Source organism: Cebidichthys violaceus, unplaced genomic scaffold (assembly GCF_023349555.1).
Source record: "Cebidichthys violaceus isolate CVI_PGR_0920_01 unplaced genomic scaffold, fCebVio1.0.p SCAF_6, whole genome shotgun sequence".
Classification (NCBI taxonomy): domain Eukaryota; kingdom Metazoa; phylum Chordata; class Actinopteri; order Perciformes; family Stichaeidae; genus Cebidichthys; species Cebidichthys violaceus.
The window spans coordinates 14,261,387-14,287,705 of NW_027176816.1; the positions used below are offsets into that span (position 1 = coordinate 14,261,387).

The 26,319-nt window shown below is 41.4% G+C and overlaps 2 protein-coding genes across 7 annotated transcripts in view; one reads left to right on the forward strand and one right to left on the reverse strand.

The window, feature by feature from the left end:
• The window catches only part of vps13d (vacuolar protein sorting 13 homolog D), a 77,951-nt gene extending 76,711 nt beyond the window's left edge, over positions 1-1,240 (forward strand). For all 5 annotated transcript variants that reach the window (XM_068733731.1, XM_068733729.1, XM_068733734.1 and 2 more), the window contains one exon: positions 288-1,240. In XM_068733731.1, the coding sequence (XP_068589832.1) occupies positions 288-419 (132 nt within the window). In that variant the 3' untranslated portion in view covers positions 420-1,240. The remainder of the gene's footprint in view (positions 1-287) is intronic.
• A 3,428-nt stretch (positions 1,241-4,668) lies between these two features.
• Positions 4,669-25,071, reverse strand: LOC137889756 (immunoglobulin superfamily member 21-like). 2 transcript variants are annotated; one of them, XM_068733770.1, is made up of 10 exons: positions 24,876-25,071; positions 15,794-15,906; positions 13,997-14,118; positions 13,685-13,803; positions 12,417-12,532; positions 10,762-11,272; positions 9,618-9,718; positions 6,978-7,170; positions 6,850-6,888; positions 4,669-5,688 (listed from the first exon to the last, which is right to left on the reverse strand). In XM_068733770.1, the coding sequence occupies exons 1-10, from the start codon at positions 24,937-24,939 to the stop codon at positions 5,606-5,608; spliced, it is 1,461 nt and encodes a 486-aa protein (XP_068589871.1). In that variant the 5' UTR covers positions 24,940-25,071; the 3' UTR covers positions 4,669-5,605. The 2 variants fall into 2 exon arrangements, with proteins under 2 accessions (XP_068589871.1, XP_068589870.1); XM_068733769.1 differs by having other exon boundaries at positions 15,782-15,906.
• Between the last annotated feature and the right edge of the window lie 1,248 nt (positions 25,072-26,319).

A 26,319-nucleotide genomic window follows, 5' to 3' on the forward strand; every position in this document is an offset into this window, starting at 1 on the left:
ACTGTCTCTTTGGTAGGAAGGTAATTCTAAAAGCAAGCAACTTTCATGTGTGGCCAGACAGACAGACCTGAGTCACATGACCTCCTCTCCACCATGGAGACCTCGAAGAGGACAGACTCCAGAAACTCAAAGCTCAAGCATATCATTCACACAGATAGGATTGAATGTCAAACAGAGAGAGATGACATGTGCACAGACTTAAATGATGACTCGTGTCAATGAGGTGTTTGCAGCTGTACAGGTTCTTTTAAGCAGTCATACTCACTGTGTAACAATCCTCTCCACAGGTCCATGTGAAGAATGAGAACCTCGCCATCAAAATCTCTCAAGAAATCAACTATGCTAAGAGTCTGTACTATGAGCAGCAGCTCATGCTGCCTGCCAGTGAGAACGAAGACTGCTTGCTGCTCGAGTCCTGATCACATGACTTTTCTGAAGGAACTTCCCTTAAATCCTCAGAAGGCGACGACTTTTATTGATTTTTGTAGGCCTCGGAGTTTTAACAAACTGCAGTAAAGGGAATAGTCAAGACACCTGTGCACTTGGTTTAGTCACATGACCTGATGTTTGGCAAAGCACATACATGCACACAACATAAAAACATATGCAAGGGAGTGTTAGTTTGGCTGTGTTTATGTAGAACACTGTTCCTCTGTCTTTATATGACTGCTGAAGACATCCTCCAGGTGTTCTATGTGTTTGTGAATAGACAGAAATGTAAATAGAGCTACATACCAATACTATCAACCAGTGTACATACTGTATTAATTATGAAGTATGAAGAATGACAACAAAAGCTGATAATGTGAAATGTAACAAACTGCCTTTGCAACTCTATTTTGTGTATAAGAGACTATTAGTTGGGGGGTGAATTGCACTGACACAGGGAGGGAGGGGCACTGCAGCCTCCCTGCCTCACACACACTGAAGCCTTTTACAATCACACACCTCCAGGTCTGACGTGTCTCTACTTTTATTTAACAACCCTTTTTTAATGAGCCCGCTTCTTTCTATCCAGAGTTCTCCTCTAAACGTCAGTGTGCACTTCCTTTTAACTCGTCTTTGGGTTTTGGTTTGGTGTCTGATGAGATTTTCTTGAGCTGAGTTTGAGTTGTGTGTTAGAGGGGAGTGGAGTTCGGGACAGGCCAGTCAGAGAGGTAGTGGACTGTGGTGGATATGTGATCCTGTAAAATATCGTTCACATGGACACTGCTTCAAATAAAGCACCACAACTGCAGCACTCACTGGGTGGGACCTGTTATTTCCACACTTGAATGTACAGTTATACAATATTCTATGATTGCATACACACACATATGTTTGGGGAAGGGTCATGATGATTGTCACTATCAAAAGTTCAAAATCACCAGAGATTGTGCTGACAGCGATCGCTCATCTAAAATGCATCTACAAAATGTTTTCTGCAGAGAGTACATTCTCTGACACTATAACTTCGGAATCATTAGAATCATTATTGATAAATGATGCATTCATTTTTGAATAATAATTTAGCTATCAAGCTGCAATCACTCCACGATCACGTTGTAACTAGATTGCTGGGCCAGTGTTCTCTCCCTCCTGCTCGTCTCCCTCTACACCTCAGAGACCCATCTGTTAATCAGAAGACACAGGTCATCGGGAGGTTTCATTGATGAACATTGGCACCACTTGATAGAGGTTTATGTTTTCAGTTTTATTCCACAGGATATATATGATATTACAATCTGTTTCACATGGTTTTATAGGGCTAACATCAATGTTTGCTTCTACATCACCTGCACTTGTGAAATTACACAGGTTGTATGTTTTTGGTAATCTAATTGTCCTTTTTTTCACACTAAATGCACCAAAAGAAAGCCCATTTAGTTATTGTTTTGTGTTGGGCAAAGAAACATGACCATTTTCAAATCTGATCAAATAAAATGATTTTTAAATGTATGCTATGCTGGATTTTCCTGAAAAACAGTGAACAGGCCAATACAAATGTAATCTCTCAATCATTACTTATGAGTAGGGCTGGGTATCTGTACTTGATACCTTTTAAAGGTGCAAGATAGGAGATTGGGAGCATTATGATTGCCTCTCAACATGGCGAATGCCAGCCGGTGGCTCACAGCTAAAGATGCTAACAGTGCAAACAATGGCAACAGCGCTGACGGAGGGTGGCCGTTACACTTCTGCAACAACACCACTGTGGGAAGGTACAGTGCTGTGAAAAAGTATTTGCCCCCTTCCTGGTTTCTTATTTTTTTGCATATTTGTCACACTTAAATGTTTCAGATCATCAAATTAATATTCGACAAAGATAACCCGAGTAAATACAAAATGCTGTTTTTAAATGATTTAATTTATTAAGGGAGAAAAGCTATCCAAACCTACTTGGCCCTATGTGAAAAAGTAATTGCTCCCTAAACGTAATAACTGGTTTTGTCACCCTTGGCGGCAACAATTGCAATCAAGCGTTTGCGATAACTGACAATGAGTCTTTCATGTCGCTGTGGAAGAATTTTGGCCCACTGTTATTTGCAGAATTGTTTTAATTCAGCCACATTGGATGGTTTTCGATCAGAAACGGCTTGTTGAAGGTCATGCCACAGCATCTCAATCAGATTTAAGTCCAGACTTTGACTAGGCCACTCCAAAACCTTCTTTTTGCTTTTTTTGAGCCATTCAGAGGTGGACTTTCTGGTGTGTTTTGGATCATTGTCCTGTTGCATAACCAAAGTGCACTTGAGTTTGAGGTCACGAACTGATGGCCGGACATTCTCTTTCAGGATGTTCTGGTAGAGAGCAGAATTCATGGTTCCATCAATTATGGCAAGTCGTCCAGGTCCTGAAGCTGCAAAGCAGCCCCAGACCATCACACTACCACCACCATGTGTGACTGTTGGTATGATGTTGTTTTTATGAAATGCTGTGTCAGTTTTACGCCAGATGTAACAGGACGCACACCTTCCAAAAAGTTCAACTTTTGTCTCGTCAGTCCACAGAATATTTGCCCAAAAGTCTCGGGGATCATCAAGATGTTTTTTGACAAATGTGAGACGAGCCTTTGTGTTCTTTTTGGTCAGCAGTGGCTTTCGCCTTGGAACTGTCCCATGGGTGCTATTTGTGCCCAGTCTGTTTCTTATTGTTGAATCATGAACACTGACCTTAACTGAGGCGAGTGAGGCCTGAAGTTCTTTAGATGTTGTTCTGGGGTCTTTCCAGACTGATTCATGTCAGTTACTTTGTTTCTCGCGGCATGATGTGTTGCTTTTAGAGATCTTTTAGCCGACTTCACTTTGTCAGACAGGCTCTATTTAAGTGATTTCTTGATTCAACAGGTCTGGCAGTACCGTATTTTTCGGACTATAAGGCGCACCGGATTATAAGGCGCACTGTGAATTAACGTGTCTATGTTCACACATAAACCGCACCGGATTATAAGGCGCATTAAGCAAAACAACACAGTCCGGTAAATCAAACTTTATTCAACTCAGTTGTAACAACAAATACCGGTACAGAAAAATACACTCACTTATCGATTCATTCCTCTTCCACAAATCCATCGAATTCTTCATCTTCAGTGTCTGAGTGAAACAGCTGTGCGATTTCGGCATCAAGAATGCCCGAATCCCTCTCGTCATTTTCCGAGTCAGTCTTGTTGCTGTTATCGGTACTTGGCTGTTCAGTGATGATTCCAGCTTTCGTGAAAGCTCGGACGACAGTTGCGACCGATGGTTACTTGTTGTGCTTATTGATCGATTTTGACTTTTAGTTTAGACATTACATTCCTGTTACGGGGCCGATCAGGTAGTGACACAGCGTACCGTAATGCTCCGAATATCCATTGAGCGGAGCGGCTTCGTTGCTTACCAAAGTCGTACTTACATATTTCGACAGATTTTTGAGCGCATTGTACCACATAAAATCGATCAATAAGCACAACAAGTAACCATACATAAGGCGCGCTGGATTATAAGGCGCACTGTCAATTTTTGAGAAAATTTAAGGATTTTAAGTGCGCCTTATAGTCCGAAAAATACGGTAATCAGGCCTGGGTGTGGATAGTGAAATTGAACTCAGCTTTCCAAAAAATCACAGTTCATTCATGATTTATCAAGGGGGGGGCAATTACTTTTTCACATAAGGCCAAGTCGGTTTGGATAGCTTTTCTCCCTTAATAAAAGAAATCATCATTTGAAAACTGCATATTGTATTTACTCGGGTTATCTTTGTCTAATATTAAAATTTGTTTGATGATCTGAAACATTTAAGTGTGACAAATATGCAAAAAAATAAGAAACCTGGAAGGGGGCAAATACTTTTTCACAGCACTGTATATCAGTACTAACTGCTGTATGAACACTGTGCAGAGTGGCAGCTAGCCAGTGGGACACACATAGCTTCTATTCACATGATGGTTATTGCTATTGGTATTGGCCTCATTTTAAGGGTACTGGTATTGGCACTGGCATCGTAATTTTACAAATGATAGCCAGCCCTACTTAGGAACCATGAAGTGTGTGGTGGTGTCTGTATCTTCAGAGAAACATGAGCAAGCACGCATCCGAGAGGAAACTATGAAAATGCACCAAAAAAATGCAAACAGAGCGGCCAACACCAAGCGGGAGACAGTAATTTGGAAGCAAATGTTTTACGAAGGAGCTTTTAATCATTTCCAGTAACACATTCTTGAATTTCCAATCCAGCCATCATTTAAACAAGGAAACATTGTGTCATCAGCACAAAGCCCTTTCACAGTCATGGAGTAACAGAGAGGGAGGGAGAGATCCTGCTTCATGATGCTAGACATTATGCTCCCTGAAAAAAATGAATGCAATCAACTGTTACAGGAGCATTTCCATAAATTACAGTATTTGATGTGGTCTTCAGAGAGACTGTAGAAGGGGAGGAAACACACGACCTGGTCACTCTGGAGCTACAGGTGAGCAGCTGTGTTGCACAAGAGAATAAAAGTTACTAATGTTCCAAATGTGTTGATTTCTGAGAATTTAAATAACCTTTAAACTTCTTTACCAGGTCCCACAGAATAACCAATGAACACTTGATGGGTCTGTTTCTGGTCTGAGCAGCTCTTATTTGTGATGGTCACAGGTTTTTGATCACTTTCCAGTGCCTCTGTCTGTCCTCTACTTAGTCATGATAATACCACATTGTTGTGCAGTTGGAGTGTCTGCATGAGAGGTGACTATGCTGATTGGCCAGCATCTAGCCTATCAGGATCTCCAGTGCTATTATTCCCTGGAATCTAGTGTCAACCCTGCAGATTGTTATAGGTGACGTCACACTACATCCAACGTTTCCCTCAGTATGATGCAGTTAGTGTAAAACTCATAAACAGTAAGAGTAGAGTAACCCATCAGCAAAGTGTCTCACAGTGTGACAGCATGCTGAACAGCATCTGGACCTTTGCTCTGTGGCTAATGCTGTTTCAATATCTGTCTTCTCTCTCAGAGTTGAAGTCCTGCTGCATCTTTAATGTTCAGCGCTGGTAGAACAGCTGGGTGGGGTTTTAGCTACTGCCGGGGTGGGGCATTAAAGAGCTGGTGCCTCAGGTAGATGTGGGTGGTAGTGTGTGGAGGAGCAGCAGAGCCTCGGGTCACGTCAGCTCGCAGGTGAAGCGCAGCAGCAGCAACATGGAGGTTAATGTGAGGGAGCACCGACTGGCCGCTGCGTCAATTGCTGCACACAAAGACAGCATGCATTACAGAGCACTGCTCGAGATTCATACTATTATACACAATGATTGAGACATGTTATTTTAACAACAAATTTCATGTTCAGACCCAAACCAACACTGAATATCTTGTAACAAGTATAGTGTGCGTATCAGAGCCTGATAGGTTCTCTTCCTCTGTGCCATAGAGCTCTATTGTTATCCACAAACTATTTAATCCCGTCGGTGAGCCACACGGTTCCTGCATTACCGTGACTCTTTCTGAACCCGTCTAGGGTCAGTTTTGTATGTCAGTTTCTGCTTGTTACATGCATACATTGTCTTTTCAAAATAAACTTTCGGTTTCGGCAACAAAACGACTTGGTTAGTTTTAGGAAAAGTGGTTGTTTCTGAGTTCTTGTGATTAGAGCAGTGATGATGATCCCCATTTTTCTATCCTTTTCATGTGAGGAATGGCACCAAAAGCTACCAACTATCAACCCACAAGCCTCATCAGGCATCCTGCTATGGAGAAGATAGCAGGCAGAGTTATTAAAACATTTGTTGCTGCAGTCAAAAGGAAAACTGCACCACAGCTGATCAGCTGAATCTATAGTACAAGTTAAATAAAGCTCGACCTCCTTAATCACCCCACCATGAGTTCCATGGCAACACAGTTTACTGATAATTCTTCCAGGAGAGGTTTATGTCCATCAAAGTCTGTCAACTGACACATTCTAAGTTGCAAAAGTCTGGTATGGTCTGCTTCACTTTGTGTTTCAAATGACCTCTACCCAGCAGCCTTTGCTCCTTGTTTGTCATGTTTATCCCATCTTAAAAGACTGACTTACGGTGTAAGTGTCGATTCTGGGCCCTATTCTTTTGTCTACTTATATACTTGCCCTGTGATAGCTGAAAGGTGAGAGGGCAGAGACAACACTACTGTCATGAAAGTGACACTATGAAATGAAAAGTGGCATGAAAGAGAGGTGTAATTGGGAGAATTGGCATTATAAAATTAAAAACAAAAACGTTTCTACTATGAAATTGTAGTGAAATCTCATAAAACGAAAAAATTAAAATAAGTGATGAAAATACAAATTTTGTTATTACTTAAAATATTTCACAGGATGCCGCCACAGTAACAGTAGTAACAGGGCCTGAACTGATTATGACAAATGACCTACCAATTAAATGTTCTTTTCCTTTCTTCAGTCTTGGGTTATCTGTAAAAACACCAATAAAATAAAACATTTAGTGTGAGCTCTCTGAACAAATGATAAACTATTAGAACAAGTCCCCTCACAAGACTCACCAAACACGATGAGGCGGGTGTGAGTGTCTGTGGAGCCCAGAGGATTCTGGGCCGTGCAGCGGAACATGGATCCATTGAGCTCAGCAGGAACTCTCTCCATGATGAGTTCCCTTCCGTCATGCTCCTCTCTGCCATCTAGCAGACGCCCACCCACCTTTGTCCAGGTGTATATGGGCTCAGGGAAGACCTCGCTCTGTGGAAGCATGCACACACACACACACACACACACACACACACACACACACACACACACACACACACACACACACACACACACACACACACACAAAGGTGTGTGAGGAGAGAGCTGCAGGGTCACGTTGCAAAGTGAGCCGAGAGGTGAAACACTGATCTCTCTGAGCAATGTTCTTAACCCGTAACACTGCACTGGGGCAGCTCAGTGAACAGCACTGGAACAATCACATAAGGTGAGAAAAAATGTAGATTTCATATTGATTTTACAACAAACTCTTTCGTACTCTGGCCCAGCTTAAGGTAAAGGTGTGAGATTCAACCCAATGAAACCAATAATTAAGTGTTGCAATTGGTGTCTTTTTCTAAACAGTGTTATGCAATCACCAACAAAGTAATAGATTTTTTTAGTACAGATGATGATGATGATGATAATAATTTTGGCCTGGACCTCAGCAAAGTGGGGCCAGCCCTGTGACACTACTGACTGAGTGAGTGATGAAGTTACACCGTCAGAGTCTCTCTTCTAGTTGCTCTTTCAAAATGAAGAGGAGCGACAGTGTTTCTGCTGGTTTTGCTGTTTATGTACCTCAACTGTAGATTGAAGCAGGCACATTTTAGACAGGCCTTCATTTCTAATTCACTCTGTTTGATAAGTTGAATTATATATTTTTTGATCTTCTGTCACAGTCTGTCTCTCTGTCCTTCCCCTCCAGACACATTCTCTACTTCACATGCCCTGCAGTTCCCCCGCCCACCTCCTCATCAGCCTCTCCCTACATATACCTGTCCACTCCCATTGTTCCCTTGTCAGACACATTACCACACATACACCCACGATGACTGAAATAGGACAATAACACTTTAGATGAACATTCCAGTGCAAACAAATCTTTAAAATAACCCGATCATAAAGTTATTACTGTTGAATTTCAATTGAGGTGAAAATGTACATTTTGCTCATTTGGCATTCACATTTTATGACAGGCACCAGGAGTTCATCCTATATCTGGGACAGCCTTTTATTTGTTTGAGATGACCACACGCCCAGCCATTATTTGACTTGCTTTGACAAAATACTGTAATTCATGTAATTATTTAGTGTTTGTTTGCCTTGATAGGCAGAGAGGGGATGAGGATCAACCATGTATGGAAGAGCACAGGAGACATCAGGGACAGACAGAGGAGAGACAAGAGAAGAGACAAGAAGAAAAGAGCAGGAGAGGGGATTCTTTTTCCAATTTTCCTTTGTATTAAATAGATCTTGAGACATATTTTAGAAAACAGTTTAATGATATAATCAAAGTAAAGTGTTATTCATAGTGTATTTGTTGTGTGTGTTTGAGGAACACATTTTTTATTCGTTGTTGCAGCCTGTGGCTCCAGTACAGCAATGTTGTTTAATATTGTGAGTCTGATGAAGGTCCTCGATTAAAACCCATTGTGTGAAAATTAAATAGTTTTTATTACATTTTGCTACACATCTAATTTGTTCTTAGACCTTGCACATTTTGACATTTGTAAAAGTCTGACATTTTCCTTGATGAGAGAAAACTGATACAATAAGAACAGACTTCACTAAAAGACACACTTTCCATTCAAATTTGATTCTAAAAGTTTGGAGAGATACTACTGATGACACTGACTGTTTCAGAGCCTCTGGGCCCTGACAGCAAAGCCTCAGTCATCTGTGGCCCTCTGATGCCTCAGGCTCTCTGTTCTACTGGAGGACTGTCAGTGAAAAAGAGAGCTTGTCACAACCACAATTGGGATTTAAGGAATACTCTAGGATCTTGGGAACATGTGACTGTTACAGAGGGAAGCCATTTGCATTTAAATGTGTTGTGGAATACCATCATTATCATAACAATGTTAATCCATCTAAAGTGTCCTGGGGCAAATTCCCTGCTGCTGCTCCACATGCTTTCTTCAGAAGGCAAAAATAACAAGTCTATTTACATTCTGTGCAAAGTGTGCTAAACATCTCCTAAACTTTGAATGTGAAATTTCAAGGTGTGATTGATTGTAAGGTCGCAATACATATAAATCCCAGTAATTGAGCGTGTCATGCTTGTTTACTACATTAAAATGTCACTGCAGTCACAAATGTTATTATACTGCCCAATATAAAAAAACACCATTTCAGAGTTTCCATGAAACAGCCAGGAGGGAGAGTTTTACCATTGTCCCTGCTTTCAACAGCTTCACTGTACCACACGACAAAAGATGTAACTCAAGTCTCTCAAGTTGGTTTTCTGAATGGACAGAAAGGAACTGAAACCAATTGTTGCGTGGAAGGAAGGAATTCAATTTAAAAACTTGTGATACACTTTGAAAAGTGGTCAAAGGGCCTTTTCTACTCTGTTTTTTTACCCCCACCCTTTGGTGACATTCTATGAACTCCACAGAGCATTCCATGTTCAAAGAGCCACTGTGTTGGAAACTCACTGCAGAAGGTCCCAGCTGGAAGCCTTGGACGGTGATCCGCACTGTGTCTCCCACCTTGGCCTTACTGGGGCTCATGGACAGCTTGGGTCCTCTGGGAGCAGCTGATGGGAAAGTAAAACAGCTGTTGGACTGCTGTTATATAACTTTCATATGTCTGAATAATAGGAAACATGTAACACATGACATAGTATGTGACCTAAATGTTGCGACCCACATTTCAAGGATGTACCCGCCCACTCAGAGAACATGTCCACCTCCGTTTAACGTAACTGTGGAATAAACCAGTTGAAGTGAAGCAATGTGAACTGCGCTGAAGGCTCAGGATGACCCACTTACTGCTCATTGTTCCCAGTTCTATTTGAATTAATGAATTCAGTGGCTTGCCCATGTTAATTCTCTCTAGCCCTGAATTTGTTCTCCAAAAAATGTGGTTGTGTTGATGTTTGAATCGCAACAGCTCTCATTATACATCTCATTAGGTCTCTTGAAACTGCACATGAATTGTGTCAGGACTCCCTTATTGTTACTTAACCAGGTGATCTGAGTAATTCTATTGAGGAAGAGGATTTACCATACGCCTCTTTCCATCACTGCTCTAATCACAAGAACTCAAAATGACCACTTTTTTTCAGAATTGAGTCTTATATGTTGCGTTAGTGAATCCACAGTCCAGCCTCTACAATATATGGAACTTTATAGCTTTTTAAGTATGAGTTATTGTGCATCTTTTGTGCCACAGGATGTAGCTAAAGCTTGTGGATTTACAATAATATTGAACTCACGAGGGCTTGCACAGCTACAGCAAGGCATTAGAAAATGTGTCAGTCACCACCACTGCGTTAAAGTAAGCTACACTCTGTGGCAGTGCTTGAGTGAGTTCCTAATGCTTCCATCTTAATCACTGGCAGTTATCTTGGTGATATATTAAGCCAAGTAGAAGGTGAGCGTTGTGTCAATGCTGGGCTCAGAGTGTGACGATGCGCTACTCCATGGAAATAGTATGTACCAGGTCTGCATTTAAATTACACTTTAGTAACATGATATGTTTGTTCATTTTTCCACAGCACTATACCAGGAGAGTATCTGCGTTCAAACCTGACCTGAGTAATTCACCTCAGCCAGTGCGAGTTGGTGCATGACTTACCCAGTGTGACCTCAGCCTGCATGGGCATGGACAGAGCAGGGTGGTTGACCTCACAGCTGAACAGAGCCTCGTTGTCCAGCTGGGGGTTGAGGCTCCAGGTCAGCATGGCTCTCACCTCCATGGTGCCATCACCTGCCGCATGCTGCCGGTGCTGGAAGTAGTAGAGCGGATCGCTGCTCTGGACCCAGCGCGGAAACTCCCGGCTCACCACTGTCTCTGGGATCACCTCGCTGGTTGTCTCAGGGTCCGACCCTTGCTCTGGGTGATTTTCGAGGTCATCAGGGCCATCTTGGCCCAGCCGAGCCAGTTTCCCCTCTTGTTCCAGAAAGGACTTCTGGAGTTTGGTGTCATCAAGGTCTCGACTGGTGAGGGCCCGGGAGCTCCAGTGCCCTGCTTGGCTCCTGTCCCAGCTCTTTTCCAGACCTGGGCCTTTGCTTTGGTCTTCCACTGAGGAGGAAGACTGGGCAGTTGGCACCACATCAATAAACTCACCATCCCGCTTGAAGTACACCTGAAAGGCCAGGACAAAGACAGGTGAGCCCAACAGGAACACAGAACCTCCATTTGGAATGTTTGCTGTGCGCTCTCAGTTACATAAGAGGTATATAAGAGGTAAGAGCTGAATAGTTGGTGGATGAGGACAAGGAGACCAGGCAGGTATAAAGGTTTTTATTATTACTGTCTGTGTGTAGGTGTGTGTGTGGGACTGTTAGTGTTAGATCCTTTACTTAAAGGACACATATCATGCTCATACTTGTATTTCTGGTTTCTAATAGAACATGTTTACGTCTTTGGTCTTAATGCAAAAACCAGGACATCATCCCTCACTGGGTTCCCACCAACCATGTATGTAATGACATGCTTCATTATACTCAAAACTTGATTATATCATGTGCTTAACATTTCTATTACATTATATGTAGATTATTATGACATAACGTCTTATGACATTTTCATTACATTATCTGTAGTTAATACATTATCTGTTTTACACAACGTCTAGCCCATACATGTAACGAGGTCATTTAAAGCAAATGATAGGTGATAGAATCTTTAATATTATCCAGAGACATGAATATAAATAATCCACATTTCAACAACATTCAATTACACAGCTGTTCTTCTGCTTTACACATTGCTGTAGTTTTAGATATCTGTGTGTCAGTGGGCAGCTTACTGTCAAATGCTGCTGTGTCCTGTGATGTGACCAGAGAGATTGGTGCTTCCCACGTCATTACTTACCACAACAACAATAACCCAATGCTGGGCAGAGGTGACCTTGGCTGAATAGAGAGAGATTGTTTTATCTAGATTATGATTGTTTCTCTTCATCTCACTGATATGTGTGTCTCAATCAGGACATGAGAAACCACTCTTCACTGGACTATGATCTTATCACATACCGCTGTGCTCTAATTCCCTTCTACCAATCCTCAATACATTTTCCTAAGAGGTCACAGAGAGTACAGACCAAGGCTTTGCTGCGGCATTAAGCAAAGCCATTGTTGGTTTTTGTTGTTTTTTTGTCTGTGAGCACTAAACTTTTTAAATCCAGTGGTGCTTCCAAGCTTTCCTTCCTAGCACACAAAGCAATGACGCAAGCATGATTATGGAGTCCTTCAAGAGGGATGAAGAGTAGAAAGGCTCCATCTCACCATGGGAGCTGGCTTTGCTCCTGTAACAATGCAAACCAGAGAGAAGTTCTGGGCCTCGTAGCGGCTGAAAGGTGCCGGGCTGTTGGCTGCCACCACAGAGATAGACTTGGGAGGTACTGCAGAGAAAATACAAAGCGCTCAAACATTGCTTTGGAAGTGCTTTCCATCCATTGAAGGAAAATACATGTAGAATATAAAGTTATGAGGTATTTATCAAATAATGAAAAAAACAATGGTGAGTCACTATGTCACTATGCTGGTGATTGTATCTATAACAATTCAATTACACTTTCAACAGAGGAACACATTTTGGGAAATATGCTGATTTGCTTTGTTTTTGAGGGGCAGATGTTCAGATGGATCTCAGCCTCATGATAAATACAGAGCCAAAGAGCCACTGTGACAACAAGCCTGCAGGAAGTCTCAGGAGTATTATTTCTACATTTCTGTTCATGTACTGATTCAACCACCAAGATACCACGTGTTCATTATTGATCTTTAGAGGTGTTGGAAGGTATGTTTTTAGCTCTAGCGTAAGTTCAGTCAGGAAGACTATGATCTCGCATGCCTAAGCCCGTAGTTTATTTCTCAGACATCTGCCATTCACTCCTCACCCATGCTCACTCATTATTTCCTTGCTGTCATTGTTCGAGGATGTCAATCATGATATCAGATGTTTAGATCAGCTGGTCTCTCTAGCCAACGACACAAGGACATCGTTAGCCTATCATCTTGCTGCTGTCTCTCTTAAATATGATTGTCTCTCTACCTTCAGTATGTTCATGCTGCTGTTACGCAACCCTCCACCTCCCCATCTCTGCCCAATCTTCATCAGAGTCATCTGCTTCATCAACTCATCATTCTATCAGCCTCATCAGCCACCACCACCACCTGTGTCTGGACTCCACGGGGGGGTTTATCTTCTGCTGCTCAGGGCAAACGCCCTTCGATTACAAATCTCCCTATAGAGTCCAAGTGCCAAAGACTCTGAAGACTTTACATCACATATCATCTGTTTATAATAAACAAATATCTGGTTTCTCCTGATTGAAATAAGGATGCTCTTTAGATGGCAATGTCAGTCGCCCGGTCCACCACTTTGGTCCACGCTGACAAATCTATCTATTACTACTGAACTGCTGTGAAATTCAGTACGGATATCAATGGTGCCAATGGGATGAATCCTGAAGAATTTTGTGACCCCTTGACATTTTCTCTTAACATACGTTTTGTAAGATTTATGAGACTACTCAGATATGAATACATACCTATGACAGTGAGGGTGATGCTGCCAGAAGCTAGAATCACTTTGTCTGTGGAGCTTCTGTCATATATTCCCACATGGCACTCATACAGGCCATCATCCTCCATCTGGACCTCAGGAAGCCTGTACAAAGATTACACACAAAGATCACCTCTCATTTTTGACCTCTTGGGTTTTTAAGATTAGAGATTGTGTAAAAACCACACTGTCAAAAGACAGCATGCTACAGCATGTTCCCCCAAACTCGTCTCTCTTTCAAAGGTATTGTGTTATTAGAACACAACACAACTTGTACAGTAGTAGTGCCCTGTCTCACCGCACAGTAGACTGGTAGACCAGGTCCTCCCGTCTGCGGTTGTCCTCCATGTTGGAGTAGCTGGTGTTATACATGGCATCATATGTAAAAATCTTCTGTTTGGCACTGCCTCCTTCAATCACCTGAGAGGCAAAGGTTCATTAGCATCATTGAGTTTGAATACAGTAGCTATGACCATGTGGACTTCAATTAAGTCTTATAGACTCTAATTTGGGATGATGTCAAGCCACTTGGAAACTTTTTACCAATATTGGACCTTTATGTTTTACGGTAAAAGAAAACGTAATAGTAACTGACTGTTTTTGCAGTTATAGATGTTCTGTCATCAGTTTATAGATGTCTGTCTTACGATACAGGGCTTTGGGGATAATGCTTTATGGACTGCAGGGCATTATATTTTTGTAGTACAGCGGTTGGCCAATGGGGCAGCAAGGCTGAATCAGCCAGCCGTATCCCTCCGTGGTTTAGGCAGCAACTTTAACATGCAGATCATTGATCTGATAAATTCATGAATGTCAAAAATTGGTGAAAAGTACGTAGACCAAGTCCTCAAATAACTTGTTTTGTGTAGGCACATCAGAGACTGTGCAGCTCTAATATGACCTTAGATTTAACAAATAATAGTTTGTCACTATTCATTCAGCTAAAAGTAATAGTTTACAAACACATTTTCAAATGGCAAATCAAAACACATTTGTAATTCCAGGCCTTTCAAAGGGCCATCCCCATATTACAATAATACAAATTATTAAATTGAAAGCGCAAATTACTTAATTGTTCTGACAAAATATTAGAGAGTAGAAATTATTAAATCATGTGCACATATTACTGTTTTTTTTTTCTTCATGACACTTCCTGGGCTCTGTACATTGTCAAAGTATTTCTCATTAGTGGGTGACCATACTAAACAGCATTGTGTTAGCATTGTCAATGTGTGCCTGTTAGCATGCTGACATTAGCAATTAGCTCAAAGCATTGCTCACAAGCAGGCGACAACCGGTTCTGAAAAGTGAAGCCAAAGCTTCATGTCTTAAAGCTGCATTCTCTCCAATGTCCATCAGGGGGCGACTCCTCTGGTTGTATAGAAGTCTATGAGAAAATGACTCTACTTCTCTCTTGATTTATTACCTCAGTAAACATTGTAAACATGATACAGCATGATGTTCATTTAGTAAATGATGGTCCATTTAGAGTCAAATAGACCATAAAGCAGGGAATGCTTTAGGGTGGGGCTACTTTGTGATTGACAGGTCACAACCACAGAGTTGTCCGGTCTAGGAGTTGTCTGTGTTTTCTTCTTAGAACTTAAACTCTTTCAGTTTGTTTTCAGCTTCTGAACGTTTATTGTAACGTTTTGGTTGCCTAATAATGTCTCAGTTGTACTTAGCTCCAACACTTGTGTCACTTGTGGTTGCAAAAAACAAGATGACAACGGCCAAAATGCCAAACTCAAGTTTACGAAACGGCAGTCCACAAACCAATGGGTGACTTCACAGTGAATACAAACACTTCTTATAAACAGTCTATGTTCACAGGCTGCTAGCTAGACTTTAAGTCTTGTTTGTACCAACAAGCACCAAACAAGTCATCATCAGTCACTTATTTCCCAAGTCTAACACGAGACCATCGTTCTTGACAAAACAGGGTTAAGGCAAAACCTGTTGACCTGTATGTCTGACTCTACATTTATCATGTTTATCTTCTAACAGACACATTGGGGCTGAAGAAGGAGAGAGTTTCATCAAGAGAGAAGTTGTCAAGCAGCTGTTATTGCATTAAGTTCACCTGTGTGCTCACCCGAAACCATACTATCTCTCGGAGGTTGCCGTCTGTTTGGAAGTTGCACTTGAGTGTGACTGTGTCTCCAATTACAACAGGAGGAAGAGGCTCAATGGAAACGGTTAAATAACCTGCAAAAGAGAGAGCAATGGCAGACATTTTGAAATGACATTACATTCCCCTGTATGGCTCCTTACAAAGAATTTTGCTATGAAAGCATGGCTGGGTGGTTTAAGAGGCTGGCATCAGCATGTATTGTGATTAGTCAAGCAGATGTGTTGTCACAGTGCAACAACAGCTCCACTTTACTGCTGTATCTGTATGGAGCAAGACATCCTGAGGGCAGTGGAGAACACTTATTGGACAAACTAAAATGTCCAGGTCCTCATTAGTATTTATGGAGAGTATGTTCAGAGGGAGCTCCAGTCAGCTGTTAAAAACCAGAAGAAATCAAGATTAAAGAAAAGGTAAAGGAGCCTGGTTTTGGCTACATTTTGCAGACTTCTCAACCCCCTACCTGGATCCAGTACAGCAGAGAGCTCCTTCTCCAATGTAATGAATCCAATGATCACCGGAACTTAAATCTCTCAACTTGGACTTTTGACAAATTTCAGGCTGATGGCCTATGGGACGGATTGGTGTGCCCATTCGGCCTCTGTGTTAATGGTTCTTGGTGTAAATCAGTCATTGTCAGAGAGAAGTGTTGTACTGCTGATCTTGAACTGCTTTCAGTTTCATTATGTCCTCAGTGCTTGTCTCTGGAGTTTCCTCAGGCATTGGTTTTATTTCTCTTGTGAATTTATCCACACAGAGGCTCCAAACAAATGAAGCATCGCGTTAGTTCATGCAGGACACGGAAGTCATACGCCCCCAGCTGACAGCCAGCCAATTGAATTATAGCTTCCAAACGGCCACACACCAATCACAGCCCACACTCACTTCAAGGAGGTTTATTTAAATATGACTCCCTCCTCACTGATTAATTCTACACCTATGCTGTTACAGACCATACTGCCTCCACCCTTTTTTAGTTCAGAGTTCATCTTTCATGGAAAATGGTTGAAATGTATTTAAAGAATGTACTTCTGGCTCATTCCTGTAAACCCTTGGGGGTTGTTGCTCGTTGCTCCCTGTTTTGGCTTGGTAGCTGCTTGCTAATCCGGGGGCGTCCCCATGTTTCTTCAAGTCAAGCTTGTCCGACCTAGCAACAGTATCTACTGTAAGGTGGGTGGGACTTAGGATCGGTCAATTGCCGCCGCTCTACATATGGCGGTTACAGCTAATACGTGGAACCTATGCAAGCTGCAAAATTCAATTAAATGGGAAATCAGAGCAAGAAAAAGGAAACATAAGGACAAAATTGAGACACAGCTCAGGACGAACATTGTCGGGCTCAAGGAAGTAAGAAGGAGTAACATAGAGCTTAACGGCTACAAATCAGACCAGCAGCAGGCTCAGGATGATAATGAGTTTTATTTGAGATTTAATGTACAGGATTTCAGTGATGAACACTCTGAGCTCAGAAATAGTCTCTTGTTGACTCCCCTTTTAATCCGTCCTTAATGAGTGTAGTATGATCACGTGTTTAAAAGGTTGTAGACCCATGAAATCTCAGGCTCAGATTATATAGGTAGTCATCTGCTTATAGTATGTGCAGAGCAACTAGGTCCCATTTTTAATCATATCTTCCAACTGTCATTTACTCAGCAGATGGTGCCATCTCAATGGGAGCGGCCTGTTGTGGTGCCCGTTGCCAAGGGCAATCAACCTAAAGCCGACATCAGGCCTTTTAAATTAACCTCCTTGGTTATGAAGACATTTGTGAAACTAGTCAAAGGAGAGCTCTTATCTAACTAAATGTCTTCTGGACCCTTTTCAATTTGTTTATAGGGCCAAGGGGTGTGCAGGATGCTTCCATCACCTTGCTTAACCTCCTATATAAACACTTAAACACTAACTTTTCATCAGCTTGTTATTACTATCAAGCCAGCCAGTGGACATGGTACGTGTTTATGTGAACTGCTGTGTGTTTCTATGTTATAGTGTATGTTTTATGCTTTGCTTTGTGCTTTATGTTTACTGCAGAATAAAAAACCCTCTCAGGACAGATAATAAATGAACTTGGCTTGACTTAAATGTGTACAGTGGAATAAACTGGCAGACTACTAAGGGGTTTGAAACACTGGAGTCAGCATGTGTAAGAACAATATCTACAACACCTGACCTCGTTCAGGTCATGAGAACACCCAGGTTACAGGTGGTTAAGATTGGAAAAATGCTACCTAATGGGCTCAACATCAAGGACTGTTGTATTGGAATATACAAGCGTTCATGTTATTGTGACCACCCTCTGATATTGGAGGGATTCATGTATATATCATATTTCTTATGTTGTTCATCAATCCTAAGTAGGATCTCATAGGAACCAAACAGGAATACTAAAAATGGCTGTATTGCATTATGCAGGTAATTATTCCTCCAGGAAAACGAGGAGCTGAATTGCTGTGACATGTAGCACAGGGGAAGCAGCACATTGTCATGCTGAATATGTAATACAGAGACACACCTTGAAGCAAGGGGAAAGCACAGCACACATTTAACTGTGGGAATGGAGGAAGGTCAGAAGCAAAGAGAGATGTAGAAGCGCAAAAAATGTAAAAGAGAGCTGCAGTATGAGGTGGAGAAGTTTGAGCAGGTTGCTCTGGAAAACAGAACACAAATAGATACAAGAAAGACAGATATTCCTGACTGGTAACAATTATTAATAATGACCCTGCATGCCTTCTAGTCAAACTTTGTTTCACCCCACTTTAAATACATCTTTATTTTCAAGGTGGTTTTATTTATTTTAATTTTATTTTTCTGGTTTAGGACATTTGCAAAAATTCTGTCAAGCTGAATTTTGAGAAAATATGTGTAAAAAGATACTTACAACTTTTAGAATATTTCCATTTGAAAGGTGCAGCCATAAAACGTTGTACTGGGTTTAAATATTTAATTCTGTGTAAAAGTCATGAAGCTTCAAGGAAGAGCTGCAAGAAGATAATACAGAATATATAGGATTATTTTTGAAAGTTTAAATTAACATGACTTTTACAACCTTAAAACTACACTCGAGAAAAAAAAAGGGAAAACTGGATGTTACAGTTTAACCTACGAATAGATAATTATTCATTGTTATCGTTTATCTGTGTGGTTGTACTAATAAAATGATCTAAACTTTCAACAAACAAACTTTGCTGACACCTGAATATTGAATATGGACTATCACTTGGAGAGGGTGGGATTAAGTTTAGCATGGATGTACATCTGCTGCTGCATTTCTTTATGACACTGGCTCTTGTGTGTTAGATCAGCAGCTCAGCATCAGTTGGTGCTGTCAAAGCAGCAAAGCGTTAATCATTTCATCCATTAAGGCCAGCTACCCCGTACGAGAACCCGACAGTGAACTAAAAGCGGACCCTGACCTCTGTCAGTCTAATAAACACTCAGACAGCTCTCTCATCTCACTGCTTAGATACTGTAATCCCCAGGAGCCACAGTATTTACACCACTCAATATCAATGATGGGTCAACGTCATGGTGTTTGACGTTCTGTACATGACCACAGATAACGTGGTCGAGCGACTTGTAGCTCGTAATGTCTCTCCCATTACAAGCTGGGTTTCTCCACCAAATACATGTTTATATCTGGACACTAAATTTTGAGCCACTAGTTAATATATTCTACCCATTCACTAACACACACACACACACACACACACACACACACACACACAAATCTAGAAAGTAAATTTGTTTAGGTTGCATTTCCCGTCTTTAGTGGTTAATGCCTTGTAAACTGCATGCTTGCGCACACTTACGTACATCAACACTGTATACAAACTATTCGAACATACAAAAGTTAGAAACTGTATGAAAACAGCATTTCAATTGAAACAGCACATGTAATATCAAATGGGTTTCAAATGCTTCATGTGGAAAAAAGATAGAATGTGATATAGGCTCATGTGATTTTCAGATACCTCACTTATGAAATACAAGACCTCACAGGGGCGTGAATATAGACAATGAGGCTGCAGTGGGCTGGGCAGGCCTTCCAACAATGAGTTTGTATTTGACGAGACAATACGATAATGTGTGTGTGTGTGTGTGTGTGTGTGTGTGTGTGTGTGTGTGTGTGTTTATCATAACGAGTAACTGTGAGCACCGGGGCCCATCGTAACTACCTTACGCCTCTGAGACCTCTGACCTACGACATCCTCTGTCTTTGGACGGAAGAACCCAAAAAACTAAACCTGTAAAAAACTTGTGTAATGTAATATTTGACATGTGAAAAGATTAATTTCACATGTGCTTTCATTTGTAAGGGACTGACACAAAGCCGCAGGCTAGTCTTTGCAGTGTGTGTGTGTGTGTGTGTGTGTGTGTATGTATGTGGGCTGCCCTCATGGACTGGGACCAAAACCAAAAGGCACCTTGTGGAGCAGCAGGCTGGCGGTGCTGGGATGTGCTCTGATGCCCTCTGTCATCACAGTCAGCCTCACCTCCACAACACTGGCCTTTACTGCATGACGTCAGCCGGCCTACAGATTATTTTTCCCATGTTTTTCCTCTTAATCCTCCCTCCAGCTTTTCATCCAGAGAGCCAGACATTTACCGAGCTTTGGTCTCTCCACACACACACACAAACAATGTGGCACAGAGATTTACACATATCAGAATAACACTGAAATGATAAAAAAAAAAAACAACAACAGCCCTTGCATAAGTGATTCATAATGTCCCCTGTAAACAACAGAAAGCAATCATTTAACTGAGGGAAAGCATATTTTGGAATAAGATTAAGGTTAGTGAAATGAGATATTGGGGAGTGATACCACTGTCCCTCTCAGCTTAGGTTTGGCTGTGGACTGCGGCTGCTCTTGCCCTATTTTAATGTGACAAACATGGAAAGGACAATTCAACAGCATGGCCTTTATACTGGGCTGTGAACTGTTAAGTGTTTGATATTCCATGCCTGTTGTTGTCTTTAGGAGATAAAGCTCATGCAGCCAAGACCCTCCACTTTCTGTACATTACTGCTCTGCTGTCAGATGAAAGACTCCACGCTCCTACACATCAGCAGCAGGTCAAAAGACTACAAAAGATGGTGCTGCAACTCTGTGCATTAGGAATGGTGGACGTCAGGCAAAACAAAAGCAGCTTTGAGTGGGAAATACGAGGGTTTCACCTCATGTTAATACCCGTCTTTGATCACAGAGCTCACTTCTATATTCAGGGCAGCTATATCTGTCTTCTGGCTGACAAGCTGCCAAACTTCAGGACAACATTTTCACCTGAAAGAGAACTGGCATTTGAAACTCCTTTTATCTTCTGAACCTCAGAAATTATTTTACAGAGCAAAAGAAGACTCAACATTCTATCATCCATCCTGACAAACAGTGCAACTTGGATGTTCAGATCAATGTCATATCTATGTGTTAAGCACAGAGCTGGATTCGGGACATGAGTAGTCCGATTTGTGGGGTCCCACCCTGACTTTCCACTGATCCTGGCAGCTTTGATTGTAGCCAGGAGAAGGCATCATCATGCTCCGCTCTAGTTTATTTTGGGATGCAATGATGCAATGACAGGATGCAGTGACAGTAGTGTCATACAAAAATTATAAATTAAGCTCCCCTACATGTCATTCTCTAAAATACATGAGAAAAACAAGGACAAAATGAATAAAAAATAAGGTTCAAATATTAACGAATAAAGAGACGATTTCTTCCCTCTGCCTCTGCAAAAAAAGGCAAATTGCACTCTAACCTTATGTGCATGTTTGCACCGTGATATTATTAGCGCAATATTGTTTTGTACGTCAGACCTTGCGACATGGCAGATAGTGGCTGCTATTAGAAAACATAAGCCATTCTTTGTGAATTGGCCCCAAAGAGTCTACAGCCATGCCAGTGGCCCTGTGAAGCTAAACTGAAGCATTGCGGTGCTTTGAGGGAAATTATTCAGCATGTAATTCATACAATTCATCCTGAGGGGAAAATGAATGTCTGAACCAAATCTCATAGCAATTCATCCAATAGTTTTTGAGACAATTCACTCAAGGCCACAAATGTAAACCTCACGACATAATGGTCTCCTCCTTCCAATTGTTGAATTATCTCAGTCTGGACCAACAGACACTGCACTAGTGTGGCTAAAATCAACAGTTTGTGGTCTTAGAAGGATGTGTTGTGACTATTTTGTTGAGGAATTACAGTTTATATGGCAGAGCAGCACTTCAGGACACTGCACACATCACTGCACCATGGTTTGCCAAGAAATAGTTCCAGCACATAATTGTTGTTTCTACATTTTCATTTGTGTACAGATTAAACAACTGAGAAACAAAAGACTTATTCAGAAAGCATGAGGATGTTAACTGGTCATGCAATTCAAATTTAGAGTCATTATGTATTTAAAAGGGTGGGGGGAAATTAAACAACCCCAAATGAAAATGAAGTGGAGCAAATAAAGTGGATTAATCAGTTAAACCTACAATAAAAGGAAGGGCCTATCAGAATCAGAACCATTTATTGCCAAGAAAGTTTTCACCTACAAGGAATTTGTCATGGCGGTTGGTGGTTGCTGTAATAATACAGTATAGTTGTATATGTGTAAACACCTTTTAGCTTTAAAAAAACATTATGATTTTATTTACTATCTTTTCTTCATCAAAACTGGCACTGTTGAGTGTGTTAGTGCTCCACATACTGTCAGCAAAGGGCTCCATTGGTTTCTTGCAGGGGGAAGAGAGCTTCATTCACAACCCAAAATCTAGACAGAGGCTCCCAAGATCATAGTGAATTGTGTTTTGGGATTAAAATCCACGAGCGTTTTGTTTTGAACAGCCACAAACATTTCATCATTTTAAAGTACAGATTACCTTTGAGCCATATGGGTCGGACAATGGGTTTTTATCCCAGAGGGGAAAATCTCCAAACAGCATTAGGTAACTTAGATGACATCTCTCCTGCTCTGAGGTCACATCAGCAGGCTGCATTAACATCTGAACTCCCTTTGACATAACATGTCCGTTCTTTTGTTTTAGATTTGAACTCATCATCAATCATCAACAGGAGGTGGGCTGAACTGGTGGATTCATTTAATTATGAATAAAAGCAATATTATTGAATGTTCACATATTCTTTACATTACTGCACATTTTCAAAAGCAAAGTTTTGATGTTTTTTTTTAACTTCCACTGGTTTTCATTTATTTCATCATGGCCAAATGAACCTGTTAGAGAGCCCTGAGGCAAAAAACAGCTGTAGGATGCTGTTTATGGTTCTACAACAGGTGTGACAGGACATGAACGTCGTCCTGCTGCAACAGCTTCATTATTTGCCCAGTAAGTTTATGGCACTACCTTAGTTGATGATATTGTACATCAGTCGGATCGCTCTACACAAGCAAGTTTCAAGTGTCTGCAAGTTGATTTTCATCCTGAATGGAAACCAACGGTGAATACATAAAAAAACATACAACAGGCTGCAACACATTTAAATTCCAGGTCTACTTACTAACCTTTCTTTCTTTCAACCACATCTGATGGTCTCTATGAGGGAGTTTTCCCAGTTGATTCCATGTGTCCTTAACATAACATTTTTATCTTAGATATATAAGGACCATAAATATAAAACAGGAGCAGAAGGGAAATTCCCATTCAAATCAATGTAGCTGGATGGTCAGAACGGCAGCCATTTTAATGTGTACCGTTGTATGCTGTAGCTGGCTAACTTCCGTATAAACTAAACCAATTTACGGCAAAATCCCGGACTCACTGAGGCTAGGTTTTGCAGTAAGGAAAACCAGCAGTGAAGTAGTAACATTACGAAGCGTAGAGAGTCAGAGCTATTGTTTAAAATAAAACAACTTAATGCTTCATCCTCACACTCGTCACAGCATAGGAAAGCACATTGCAGAAAATATGGCATACAGCGGGCTGGTCCAACGCTCCCTCCCCTCACTCCCCATCGTATGGAGAGGGCCAGCTTAAGTTACCTTGCCAACTAGCCAGCCATCCATCACCAGAGCCATGTCCGCCCTACTCCGTTTCTATTTCTATGATGGACACTCTTGTTATGTGGCCAAAGTTCCCTACTTGGGTCAGGTGATGACAAACTCCGTCTGCTATTGAAGACCATTAGATATGCTTGAAAGACCTGAAAAAAGCTAGTAAGTGGATCTTGAGTTAAGATTGACATTTTCTTTTTAACTACTTTATACTACTTTACCCCCCCCCCCCCAATGTTTTCATGACTTTTACATTGGCTTCCAGGAGATGTACCCTCACCCTCCACCATAACCACTTCCAGCCTAATTCTAACCATTACCCTTAAACTTAAACCAAGTCTTCACCCTAAAATGTAATGATTTACTTTATGGGGATGTGCATTTTGTCCCCTTTTTGTCCCTAAAAGGAAGGCAAATCCATTCCATTGATGAAATCCAGAATAAGTTACGAGTTGCTCTCAGTCAAACGCCCCACAATCATTCCAGCTTTCACCTATAAACCACATGGTGAACACATGAAAAACCACATTCCATCTTGTCAAGGTATTTCTGTCTAGGCTTGTTGCATTTCCTTAAATATGAGAAAGAACTCTGCCAGTGCAGTAGCAACACTTCAACCTGTTTAACATTAAAAAAATACTCGTTTAAAGAATTTGTGTTGAGGTTTAAGGATGAGTGTGTGTATGAATCAGGCAGGTCAAACTGATAAAAATCACATGTGGTTTTTGAAATTAGGGTAAAAAAATATTAGCTGCATGGCTGGCAACCTGTCAAGGTGTCTATTATAACCAGTGTTAGCATGGTAAAAAAAAAAAAAAAAAAACTTCTTACATAGTCAATGATCATCATATGGCCAACATCATCAATATCAAATATACAAAGAATCATAAAAATAAGCATACCATTTAACCTCCACACACACTTCCTGAAATTATTCCATGAAGCTTTTAGCCTTTAAAGGCACTCTGAGCGCTTTTTCTGCCACGCAGTCACCTTAATCAAACCGTTCAGACGTCTCTTGTTGCGGGTCATGTCCACTTACCAGCTGCTAGACTGAGAGTGTGAGCAGAGAGGAGAAGGCAGCAGAGAGCGAGAGGACCAGTCATCCTGCTGGGTGCTGCTGCTCACAACCAAGGATGCTCCATCTGTCATCAGAGCGGAGGACGACGTTTGATCTCCCATCCTTTACACTGAGGCTGCCTCGCTCTGCCACCACGGTTTATAGTCTGAGGATTACAGCCGCTCTCTCACACACACTATCTACCTCTCTCTCTCTCTCTCTCTCCCTCTCTCTCTCTCTCAATTTTTTTCAATTCAATTGCTTTATTGGCATGAAAGAGTAAGAAACATTATTGCCAAAGCATCAACAAAATTAAACATACAATAACATTAATACACAATAACATTAATACACTATATCATTAATATAACATTTAGATTGATTATTAATTACATATATATATACTGTGTGTGTGTGTGTGTGTGTGTGTGTGTGTAGGTCACTCACTGTCCCTCAGGTTGTGGCATGTTAAGTTTAAGGTTGTGGCATTCTCTCTCTCTCTCACACTATCTACCTCTCTCTCTCTCTCTTTCTATCTCTCTCTCTCACTATCTACCTCTCTCTCTCTCACACTATCTACCTCTCTCTCTCTCTCTCTCTCTCTCTCACTATCTACCTCTCTCTCTCTCTTTCTCTCACTATCTACCTCTCTCTCTCTCGCACACTATCTACCTCTCTCTCTCTCACACTATCTACCTCTCTCTCTTTCTCTCTCTCACACACTAGCTACCTCTTTCTCTCTCTCGCTCTCACACACTATCTACCTCTCTCTCTCTCACTATCTACCTCTTTCTCTCTGTCTCTCTCTTTCTCTCTCTCACTATCTACCTCTCTCTCTCTCTCACTATCTACCTCTCTTTCTCTCTCACTACCTCTCTCTCTCTCACACTATCTACCTCTCTCTGTCTCACTATCTACCTCTCTTTCTCTCACTATCTACCTCTCTCTCTCTCACTATCTACCTCTCTCTCACACTATCTACCTCTCTCTCTCTCTCTCTCTCTCTCACTATCTACCTCTCTCTCTCTCTTTCTCTCACTATCTACCTCTCTCTCTCTCGCACACTATCTACCTCTCTCTCTCTCACACTATCTACCTCTCTCTCTTTCTCTCTCTCACACACTAGCTACCTCTTTCTCTCTCTCGCTCTCACACACTATCTACCTCTCTCTCACTATCTACCTCTTTCTCTCTGTCTCTCTCTTTCTCTCTCTCACTATCTACCTCTCTCTCTCTCTCACTATCTACCTCTCTTTCTCTCTCACTACCTCTCTCTCTCTCACACTATCTACCTCTCTCTGTCTCACTATCTACCTCTCTTTCTCTCACTATCTACCTCTCTCTCTCTCACTATCTACCTCTCTCTCTCTCTCACACACACACTATCTACCTATCTCTCTCTCTCACACGCTATCTACCTATCTCT

Coding starts and splice junctions, on each gene's coding strand:
- LOC137889756 (XM_068733769.1), bottom strand. CDS start 24,939: ATGACTGGTCCTCTCGCTCTCTGCTGCCTTCTCCTCTCTGCTCACACT. Junction 14,119..15,781: donor GGTTTCGGGTGAGCACACAG/GTGAACTTAATG, acceptor TTTGCCTCTCAG/GTGATTGAAGGAGGCAGTGC. Junction 9,719..10,761: donor GCAGGCTGAGGTCACACTGG/GTAAGTCATGCA, acceptor CTTTCCCATCAG/CTGCTCCCAGAGGACCCAAG.